At 43.1% G+C, this 11,743-nt stretch overlaps 1 protein-coding gene across 1 annotated transcript; it reads right to left on the bottom strand.

The window, feature by feature from the left end:
* Positions 1–2,900: 2,900 nt before the first annotated feature.
* Positions 2,901–9,414, bottom strand: LOC134624329 (E3 ubiquitin-protein ligase TRIM21-like). Its single transcript, XM_063469311.1, has 2 exons — positions 9,311–9,414; positions 2,901–4,834 (listed from the first exon to the last, which is right to left on the bottom strand). Exon 2 carries the CDS (start codon positions 4,823–4,825, stop codon positions 3,167–3,169), a length of 1,659 nt encoding a protein of 552 aa, XP_063325381.1. The 5' UTR covers positions 4,826–4,834; positions 9,311–9,414; the 3' UTR covers positions 2,901–3,166.
* Between the last annotated feature and the right edge of the window lie 2,329 nt (positions 9,415–11,743).

The following is an 11,743-nucleotide window of genomic DNA, read 5'->3' on the forward strand; positions in this document are numbered from 1 at the left end:
CGTCCACATCAGAGACGTTCTCAGATGGTGATTCATAAAACCTGAACCAGTAAAATCTGACAGTAGAAGGATGATGAGTAAAACTGGTTAATCTGGTGTTTGTGGCACAGAGCGGGACAATAAAGGTTTGACCTCCACTGTGTGACAACTGTACCTGAACAGGTGTGCTGTGTGACACGTGTACCTGAACAGGTGTGCTGTGTGACACGTGTGTCTCTGGGTCAGGTGTAACTCCCACAGCCGGCCTGTAGTTCAGATTCTCTCTGTGTTTGTGAAGTAAAACTAAACACTGTGAACGTGTTTCAGTTTCTTTACAGACGTCAGACGGTGAAAGCTTCAGCCTGACCAGGAAAGAATCAGTCTGCTTTAAGTCACACTTACTTTAAAATTCATTTCTCCTCACCTTCATGTGTTTTGTATTATTTGATCTTATACTGAAAGAGTTCATCCATCGACACATTTTAATCCTGCAACATTTCACCGTGTTAGTTTGTCATAAATTGGACTATTTTAGGTTAAATGATTTCGGTTCATCTTTCCAATAAAGCTGGCAGCTCTGAAACAACTGTTCTCTCTGAGGGTGTTTAGCATGTAAATAAAAGTGAAATCATTAAATGTAAGTTGTGTGAACAGAGCCGTCCAGTGGAGCTCCTCAGGGCTCTGTGCTTTCACCACTTTGTTTTCTATGCTAATGAGTGTCAGAGCACGTCAGCATTAGTCCTTCAACATGGTCACAGCCACTGATGAATGTGTTCAAATGTGGGTTTTTTAATCCAGGTTTACATCACACTTAAACAGCCTCCATGAAACAGGCCTCTGCACTCATTCATCCTTCATCCTGGAGATCACTCATCTAAACCAACTAACATGAAGAATGTGATGTTTTCAAAGCTAACAAAGTGAATCACTCGTAACAAAATGTGAGTGTCAAGTTTGGATCTGTACACACCACTCAAATAACTCACATGTGCTTTGTGAACTGTATAGCTCTTACATTAATGTCCTTCGATGTATTGCAGCCTTTTCACTTTTACTTCAGCTCAGCTCTCCTAGCAGCAATGCAATGCTGATTTAAATATTTTTCCTTCTGAAAGTGAAAGTCCTACAAATCCATATGCAGATCAGCTGCAAAAATACTCCTGTCCACAGCTTTCAGTCTCAAGGTTTCAGTTGCTGCAAATGTCAGTAAATCTGACTCTAAAGCTTCCAAAGAAAAATCATTTTAAAAAATCAGCTTCCAACAAAATCGTAACTGAAACATGCGCTTGTACTTAGAACTGTGCCTTGCACACATGCTGCTTGAACACATAGAGAAAAATCTGATATTTGAAATTACATGGTGGTGGATAAAAAGTGACAGTTTTTTATCCACCACCATGTAATTTCAAATACCAGTATCTGTATTACAGGCTAGTAGTGAGCTTTAGGGCTGGGTATTGTCACTGATTTCTAGAATCGATTTGATCTGATTCACAAGGTCCTGAATTGATTTGATCCATGATTTGATTCGATTCAATTTAATTTTAATTGGGGAAATTTTGCCTCAGTCAGAAATATTATAATTCTGATCACGTATCAGTACATTTCCATATTTTTACATCTATAAAAAGAAAGCTGGCACTTGCGAGACATTATCAAAAGTGTGAGCATCACAGCAGATGCCTTTGTGTGAAAGTAACTGAGGATAAAACAGAAAAACATGAAGGAGATTTTCCTGGCCTGGGATTTTATGGCAGATGGTCTTAGAATATTCTGCAGGAGATCAAAAACGAAAGAAAACCATGAATCAACATGTGAACATTAGCTGATGCTGCTGAAGTGAATCAGAGCAAAGTTACAGAGGTTTGATTAGAGACACAGATAAGAGTTTTGTAATTTTGCATCATTTTACATTTCTTCTCTGTTAAACAGCAGAAATGAGGCTTTCTTGTTGGAGGTCATTTTCGGAGGGGGGGGGGGCATAATAATAATAAGTAGGTCAAAGGTCAAAACAAGAGTACAGTTAAGTTAAAATTAATAGGTCAAAGGTCAGGTTAAACAGGATCAGCAAAACTTAAACAAGGATGAAGAAATAATACATTAAACAAGGAAATAAATTAAAAGTTTGAGTTAATGAGAAATTAAACGATTAAATCAGGTTAAGAGTTAAATTTTAACCCTTTGTTAGTTAAACCAGATGAAATAAGCAGAATAAACGATTGGAGGAAAAAGCAAAGATGTTGTAATCAAAGCTCTTTTAAAATAGTTTGTATGGCATTAAAAAAACACATGTTTCAGTAAATTGTATGTTGAGCTAAAACCACTGTAGACACTGGTAGAGACCTCAAATCATTGTTACTGAAGGAGGAGGAATTCCACCTCAAAACAATAAAAACCAGTAAAGTGTTCTTTAACAGTGTGCGTGTGTGTGTGTGTGTGTGTGTGTGTGCAGCTGTTCTTTGTGTTGTTGCTGGATGGTTGCCTCAGGGGGAAAGTTGTGTGTGTGTTGAACATGCAGACTAACAGAGACTGCAGCTGTCAGCAGCCACACACACTTTATATTCTTCAAATCAAATCACAGTGAAACATGTTCACTGACAGCTCAGCTTCAGCATCTTCTTCATGCTGTGACTGCAGCCGTTCAACTCTGTTTCTCTTTAACCCAAATCATCACAACATGGAAATATAATCATCAAAATGATGTGACTGAAAGGATGCAGCAGTCTGTGCTCCACCTTTCTCCTCCACACCTGCAGGTGGAGAACATGGATGCATGAATCTCTACAGAGTTCTTTGAATATTATCCGTCTTATCAGTTTTCAGTGAACAAAAATCCTCACAGAGCCAAAATAAGCAGTTTGTATCCAACATAACTCAGCTGGACTCTGATGCTCCGTATAACAGCCACACATGAGTCTGGATTCACTCAAAGCATTGAACAAACTTTATTGTAAATGAAGCTTTTGGACATTTATTCTCTGATATTTGCTCTTCAGCTCGAGTCTCCATCAGTGGGAACATTTCCTGATTCAACTTTTCTTCTGTTCAAATCAAACTCCATGAGAATCAAAGTGTGAATCAGAGTCCTGATGATCAGATTCTATAGAAACATGGAGACTGTAGAGGATTTACACTCAATATGTTCATTTGGTCCCTTAAAGAAAAATCAATCATTCATCAAATAAAATCAGTCGTTGATCGACTCAGTTTGATTGACAGGACAGATGATCAGAGGTGCAGAGTTTTTACCACCATCATTCATATAGGGACTGAAGTATGGGTGGAGTTTGTGAGTGAAGGAGCAGCCAGTAAAGGAGTAGATCAGAGCTGCAGCACCTACATCATAAAAGGAGACCAGACCCTCCTCATAATCCACAAACACCCCCACCTTCTCAGGACCAGGATGAAGACAGAGGGGGACTGAAGGGTCATCAAGAGCTTTGTACTCATTTCTATTTCTCAGCATCACAGTCCAGAAACCATCCTCAGGACTCAGTGTGATTTGTCCCTTCCTGTTGATCGACTCTGTGGCCACTCCTAAATCCCACTCAGTCTTTCCTTTAACCTGAACCTCAAAGTAAAATCTGCCTGAAGAGAAACTCTGCTCTCCTAAAACACAAACACAGTAAGAAAATCTCTCTGGGTTGTCTGGAAGTTTCTTCTTCACATCACCACAGTACACTTGTTTTCCATCATCAGACAGGATGAGCCAGGGATTTGCTGTATCAGGATCCAGAGTCACATCCACCTCATACTGCTGCACCCTCTGCAGCTCAGCCTCAAACAGCTTCTTCTTTATGGGTTTCCAGACTGTCTCCTCCAGCTGAGCCACAGCTCTCCCCACAGTCCCCTCATATGATGGTGGATGAACTCTGACCTCTGTCCAGTCCTTGGTGGGTGGAGCAGCTTTCAGGGAGGAGAAGCTTTGGAGGAGGTGGAGGTGGTCTTCAGAGCGTGAGAGCTGCTCCACCTCAGAGCTTCTCTCCATCAGCTCAGAGATTTCCTGTTCCAGATCTTTGATGAGACCTTCAGCCTGTTTCTCTGTAGTTTCCTGTTTGTCTTCGATCTCCTTCATGAGCTCCTTCAGGCGTCTCTCAACAGACTCCATCAGAGCAGTGAAGACCTGAACACCTTCTGCTTTCTTTCTGTCTGCAGCATCTTTACTCATCTTCACCGACTCTGTGATCTCCTGAATCTTCAGTCGTCTCTTCTGGATCATCTGCTGAATCTCAGCCTCTGTCTTCTCCAGCTCTGCCTTCTTTCCTTCATATTCTTCTCTCAGAGGAACAAACTCGTGGTTCTTGTGCTCTAAAACAGAGCAGAGCACGCAGACACATGTCTGGTCGGTCTTACAGAACAGCTCCAGAAGTTTATCGTGCTTCGTGCACATCCTGCCTTCCAGGTTCTCCACAGCATCAATCAGCTGATGTCTTTTCAGGCCTTTCAGTGTCAGATGAGGCTCCAGGTGAGTCTGACAGTAGGAGGTCTGACACACCAGGCAGGACTTCAGGGCCTTCAGTCTGGTTCCAGTGCAGACGTCACAGGGAACTTCTCCTGGTTTGGCAGCTTGTTGCTCTGAGCTGCTGCTGCTGGCTTTCTGCTGAGCTTCACGTCTGAACTGAGCAACCATCTCAGAGATGAAGGTGTTGACCCTCAGCTGAGGTCTAGTGTAGAAAGTCTCTTTACACATGGGACACTGACAGCTCTGATTCATGTCCCAGTGCTGACTGATGCAGGTTTTGCAGAAGTTGTGTCCACATGGTGTAGTGACTGGATCAGTGAACACATCCAGACAGATGGAGCACAGAAACTGATCTTCAGATCGCAGATTGCTGGCAGCAGACATGTCTGCACTCTGAGGGAGAAAGAAAAGAAACATTTGATTCAAAATTCACTTTAAATTTCATTTTTAAAAAGAGAGAAACAAGCGTCAGTAGTCTGAGGAGCTTGGAAAGAAAAGCGTCTGGACTTCTTTGAGTTTCTTGAAGACGTTTCATCAGAGAAGCTTCTTCAGTTCTCAGAGTAACTGGTGGAGACCCAGCAACACACTCAGACACAAACTGGTTCATCCCAAACACAAACTTAACATCGTAGTGTCTGCTGTACAGTGCAGCGTCCAGATGAACAGAATAACTTTGGGGATGAAGATAAATACAGTCGTTAAAAAGATGTGAAATTGTTTCTCTGACTGTTTTACAGAAGCTCCAAGATTCATCCAGATCATTTTATACTTGAATAAATCAGTTTGTTGGATATTTTCCATCAATTACTGTGAAGTAAACTTCGACCTTGTTGGTGACTAAATCCTTCTTATTGTAAGTCCAGATCAGAATCAGAATCGTGTTTATTTGCCAAGTATATGTGCAGACAAATACAAGGAATTTGGTTCCGGTAGATGGTGGCTCTCGAGCACAGCAATGTAAATCACACACAGACACACACACACACACACACACACACACACACACACACACACACACACACACACACGTATCTATATATACATTACACATGCATACACATACATACACAAAGCTGTGTAAACCAACTATAAATAACTAATCTAAACGTATATACACAAAATACAGAAATGAAATGAGGTGGAATGAATACCACGGAATGTACATAAGGTGCAGTTGCAGTCTGGCAGTGGGAGCAGTGTGACAGGTCAACTGTTTAGAAGGGAGATGGCGAGGGGAAAGAAACTGTTCCTGTGTCGGGTGGTCCTGGTCTGCAGGCTTCTGTACCGTCTGCCAGAGGGCAACAGATCAAAAAGTCTGTGTCCAGGGTGTGAGGGGTCTGTGATGATTTTCCCTGCCCGTTTCCTGGTTCTTGAGAGGTACAGATCCTGGATGGAGGGCAGGGGGGCGCCGATGATCCTTTCTGCTGCCCGTACAGTCCGCTGCAGTCTGCTCCTGTCCTGTTTGGTGGCTGCACCATACCAGACTGTGATGGAGGAGCACAGGACAGACTCAATGACTGCAGTGTAGAACTGGATCAGCAGCTCCTGTGGAAGACTGTACTTCCCCAGTTGTCTCAGGAAGTACATCCTCTGCTGGGTCTTTTTGAGGATGGAGTTGATGTTGGTCTCCCACTTCAGGTCCTGGGAGATGGTGGTACCCAGGAACTTGAAGATCTCCACAGTCGACACAGGGCTGTCTGATATGATGAGGGGGGGCAGAGTTGAGGGATGTCTCCTGAAGTCCACTGTCATCTCTACAGTTTTAAGAGTGTTCAGCTCCAGATTGTGCTGACTGCACCAGAGTACCAGCCGCTCAACTTCCTGCCGGTATGCAGACTCATCACCATCCTGAATGAGGCCAATGACGGTGGTGTCATCTGCAAACTTTAGGAGTTTTACAGCTGAGTTCTTGGAGGTGCAGTCATTAGTGTAGAGGGAGAACAGTAGTGGTGAGAGGACACATCCTTGAGGGGCACCAATACTGAGGGACCGAGTTTCAGAGGTGATCTCCCCCAGCCTCACTTGTTGCTTTCTGTCTGTCAAGAAGCTGGTGATCCACTGACAGGTAGCTGGAGACACGCTGAGCTGGGAGAGCTTGGAAGAGAGAAGTTCAGGCACGATGGTGTTAAAAGCCGAACTAAAGTCCACAAACAGGATCCTGGCATAGGTTCCCGGGCGGTCGAGGTGTTGCAGGATGTAATGCAGCCCCATATTCACTGCATCATCCACAGACCTGTTTGCCCGGTAGGCAAACTGCAGAGGGTCCAGCTGGTGGCCTGTAATGTCCTTCAGATGGGCTAACACCAGTCATTCAAAGGATTTCATGACCACAGACGTCAAGGCAACAGGTCTGTAGTCATTCAGTCCTGTGATGGTGGGTTTCTTGGGAACAGGGATGATGGTGGAGCGTTTGAAGCAGGAGGGAACTTCACACAGTTCCAGGGATCTGTTGAAGATGCGAGTAAAGATGGGAGCCAGCTGTTCAGAACAGGTCTTGAGGCAGGAGGGTGAGACACCGTCTGGTCCGGGGGCTTTCCTGGGCTTCTGTTTCTGAAATAGTCGGCTCACATCCTCAGTGTGTATTCTGAGTTTCAGGGAGGAGGGAAGGGGGGTGAGAGGTGTGATGGAGGTCGTTGAGTCTGGATTGGAGAGGGTGATGGTCGTCGTTGAGTCTGAAATGGGGAGGATGGGGGTGGTCGTTGAGACTGGATTGGGGAGGGGGAGGGTGAAGGGGGGAGAAGTGGAAGGTGTGTTGGGGGTCATTGTCTGAAGCAGTGTCTCTGGGGAGGGGAGGGTGAGGCGTGGGAGTCTGTCCGTCTCAAACCTGCAATAGAATGTATTTAGCTCGTTGGCCAGGTCTTTGTTTGCTTCAACAGTGGGTGGGGGGCGTCTGTAGCTGGTGATTTCCTGCAGGCCCCTCCACACTGACGCAGGGTCGTTGGCTGAGAGCCGTTCTTCCAGCTTCTGAGAGTAGACCCTTTTAGCTGCTTTGATCTCCTTGGTCAGTGTGTTCCTGGCCTGCTTGTACAGGGCCCTGTCACCACTTCTGTAGGCGTCCTCCTTGGCCTTACGAAGATTTTGGAGTTTAGGAGTGAACCATGGTTTATTGTTGTTGTATGTGCAAAAGGTCTTTGTTGGCACACACACGTCTTCACAAAAACTGATGTATGATGTCACAGTGTCCGTGCGCTCATCCAGGTTCTCAGATGCAGCTTCAAAAACAGTCCAATCAGTGCAGTCAAAACAGTCCTGTAGTTCCTGCTTTGCTGCGTTAGTCCACTTCTTCACAGTTTTGACTACAGGCTTGGCACGTTTGAGTTTTTGCCTATAAACTGGAATAAGATGGACCATGCAGTGATCAGAATGTCCCAAAGCTGCCCGGGGCACAGAGCGATAGGCATCTTTTACAGTGGTGTAACAGTGATCCAGTATGATGTTGTCCCTGGTGGGGCAGTCTATATGCTGTCTGTATTTAGGGAGTTCGTGGTTGAGGTTTGCTCTGTTAAAGTCCCCAAGGATAATTGTAAAGGAATCCGGGAATTTCCTTTCCAGGGTGGTGATCTGGTCAGCCAGCTCGCACAGTGCGTTGTTCGCGTTGGCCTGAGGAGGGATGTAAACTCCGACCAGCATGAAGGAAGAAAACTCCCGCGGTGAATAAAACGGTTTACAATTGATGAAAAAACTTTCCAAGTGTGGGCTGCAGTGTTTCTGTAACACTGTGACATCAGTACACCAACCTTCATTAATGTAGAAGCAGACTCAACGAGCCATTAATATTAAACAGTGACTGTTCCAATAGAAGTGACAGTGAGGAGGACAATGAATCATAAACCTCAGAAATGTGTTATTAACTGTTGATCCAGTATATTAATGGCATTTATGAGAACATGTTTATTCAGTGGTGTCTGTATATTTGCTCCATTTGTGCGTCACTAAAAACTGTTTTCTCTCACAGATACTGGAACATCACAGCTCCTCACAAACTCAGGATATGGAAGAAGATGAACTTTTCCAGTCACTCGCTGGGATACATCATTCAATTATTCTGGATCCTCAGAAAACATTGATTTATTTTTGTATTTCATATATTTGTTTGTCCAGATCAAAGATTTATGTTAGTAGAGAAGAAGCCACCATGATAAAGCCTGTGTGTGAAAATGAGATCAGTGGATTTTGTTGATCAAAATCACATTTAAGGAGGAATTCTGTCCTCCAGTTTGTTTAAATAAGCTTTGGGATTAAACACCATCATCTATGTCTGTGTCTGATGACATGTTTGATCCAGTTCAGCTTGAATATCACAGCTGATGTGTGAACTCTGACATATTTAAAGCCTCGATTATCAGGATGATTCAAACACATCTGTTTAAATAATGAGATTTATGTTTCCACACAAAGTTATAAAGTGCAGCATCGACTGTTTTCTGAATGATTCAGGAACATCTGTGACTCTTACAGGATACACTAAGTCAGATAATCTCTCTTTGTAAAATGTCTGAATGTTTTTTTGAAGTACTGACCAAAATCTGCTGGTTTACAGTATCAAAGGCTTTATATCAATAAAGAATAAACAGGTGTTTTCACGTCTGTAATCCTTATGATCAATCAGATCCAGAATCAATCTAATAGGAACAGGAAGTGATGAATAACCAGGAAGTGTGGAGTCAGTCTGAAGTCCAGAGCACAGACTGAGTCCACAGTCCTGAGCAGAGCCACAGTGAGACTGAAGCAGCAGCTCGATGTTCCTACAGTGGATCTGTGCTTACATGAGCAGATTTCTATGGATCCAGTGTGACTGTGATGAGTCAGCATGAAGTGAACAGAGTGAAGATTTGTGTAGAAACAGGAAGTGTGATCAGCTGCACTCACCACTGTTGCTGAGAGAAACCTGATGGACTCCAGTGAATCTTCTTTTAGAGACAAACAGGACTCGACTGCAGCTCTGCTGCTGCTCTCTCACACTTTCACTTCTGCAAAATGACGTTGAACTTCTCGTCTTTGCTCCGCCTCTTCCTGCCTCTCCCTTTATCAGCCGGTCTGTACTCAGTGGCTGTGTGCAGCGGGTGGGAGGAGTGAGGAGTGGTGTGTGGGTTCACACAGTAATGACGTCCTCAGGTGATCAGGAGAAACTCACCTGGATTTCCTTTTTCCACAGCAGACTGAGAGCTTCAGGTGGACCCTGAAGGAGGTCTCAGACACAGGTGGTAAAAGTACACACAGTCTGTACTGAAGTAGAAGTACTACTGTTAAAAATACTCCAAGTACTAATTCAACTTCTTTACTCAAGTAAAAGTAAAAAAGTACTGGCTGTGAAATGTAAGAGAGTAAAAAGAGCTGATTGAAGAACATTTCTAACACATGTGTTTATACAAAGCTAACTGAACCATGTGCTACATCAACGTAATAATAAAATAATATTATTCACTTTATTTCTGTCTAAATTTGAATTCTAATAAATATTCCCAGCTTGAATCAACAAGTTGAACATGAGCAGAGAAAAAGGAGGAAAATCCAAATATTCCTGTGTTCAGTTTTCTCCATTGTACAGACTGACTGTGCCTCTAAACAGGAACATGAGCAGGAAGAGGCTGAAGTGGATTCAGCAGGTGGAGGATGCCCAACATCAGCTGGAAAGATTTACTGTGACGTTTGTTTGCTGTTTTCACCTCGTGCACGAGAACATCACCAAATGAACTCGAGACAGTTTTTAATATTTTATTGTTCAAGAGCAAAAAGACTGACGGACTGTGTTTAAGCTCACAAATGTCACACATGAAATATTCAGTGTTTATTTGCTGGTTTGTTGGCAGCAGCTCCTTAAAGTCTGTCACACACAAGTAGCGAAAGACCGCGGGGGTTTGAAAGCGATAATCTAATTTAATAACTTTAATCTCAGCCAAACCGATTTACTCACGAACAACCCAACCCAATGCTCCCTCTAAGCTGCGCACGTGTGCAATTGCGCACTGCTGGCACTGTCTCTGCACACAGAAAATCTGCGTTGCGCACAAAAAAATTAACCTGAATTGAAATTAAAATTAATACTTTAACAATTCTGTTTTGCAGTGTTAGTCAGTAAGTGACTGGCTGCTCTCATATTGTATTAGAACGACGCCACCTTATCCCATAGTCCAGCCAATCATGCGATTCACATTCGTATATACGCAGCCAATCAACGTGGTTGACAGGCTATGACAGCGTCCTTATGTGCCGACACCGGTGTTTTAGCTAGCAAAGTGGCGTGGCTGATGTGGAGTGAAGCCACGTTAATGACAACGTGTACAACCATTGGAGATGTGAGCAGGACAGACGGAACAATTGACGGGAAAAGTGTGGACTTTATACCAGTTTTTAAATTGTGTTGATCGGCCACGTAAAACCAGAGTTATGATAAAAATATCTGCAATGTTTGGTTTTCTTCCTGAATACTATCGTTGTTTATATTTACTGCGGGAAGAAACAGTAAAAACGGCGTTTTATAAGAAAAAAGGCTCGAAAGCCTGTGAGCAAAAACTAACTCCACCCCCTCTCCCTTTCCTATTCGTCCAAAAATGTACCATGTCGACCAATCAAAAAATGATACGGCAATGTGACATCTAGTTGTTAAGAAACGGGGGGAAGTTTTAGGAGTGACGGTGGTGTTTTGAGATGTTGTAGATTTGAGACGTTTAGCACAAATCTTGTGTAGTTAGTGTGTAGTGTAGTCAATAGTTTTGTTGTGTGTGTCAGAACAATGAGGCGACTGCTGAATGTTACAGGTGTTACAGGAGTGACACATCTCCTGTTGTCAGGCCAGCAGGTATCAGGCTGTTGTTCTCCTTTATCTCATAGTGGACAGAAATTATTTTTTGGAGTGGCACAAATAATTTGTGTGGCATCAAACTTGATGCAGAACAGCTGACTGTTCTGTAAATAGTTTGAAATGTTTATTTAAAAAATGCCCTGGCAGCATTTTTAGGTAAACAGCTGCAAAAAATGTTGTTTGCAAAACTCAGTTACTTTTTTGAAGAAGTAACTATATAATTATTTGCTCAACATTGTCATTATATACTGTATTTTGCAGACAGAGAGTTACAGGACTCTCTCCCAGACCACAGGCTTATAGTCATAATACAAGTCAGAGATTTATAAAAAAAATAGGGGAAAGAGTTCCACAATCTGGGAGCCACAGTGACAAAATCTGTGGACTCAGTAGTCTCTTTTAAGAAACAACCAAAAACTAATCTTTTTAGAATTGCACTTTGTTAACTTTTGTCTGTTTTTGTTTTATACTTTGTCATCCCTGTGTGAAGCACTTTGTGA

The sequence above is a fragment of the Pelmatolapia mariae genome, linkage group LG3_W (assembly GCF_036321145.2).
Source record: "Pelmatolapia mariae isolate MD_Pm_ZW linkage group LG3_W, Pm_UMD_F_2, whole genome shotgun sequence".
Taxonomy (NCBI): Eukaryota; Metazoa; Chordata; class Actinopteri; order Cichliformes; family Cichlidae; genus Pelmatolapia; species Pelmatolapia mariae.

Bases quoted from the DNA above. Each gene is read 5' to 3' on its own strand.
- LOC134624329 (XM_063469311.1), bottom strand. From the start codon at position 4,825: ATGTCTGCTGCCAGCAATCTGCGATCTGAAGATCAGTTTCTGTGCTCC.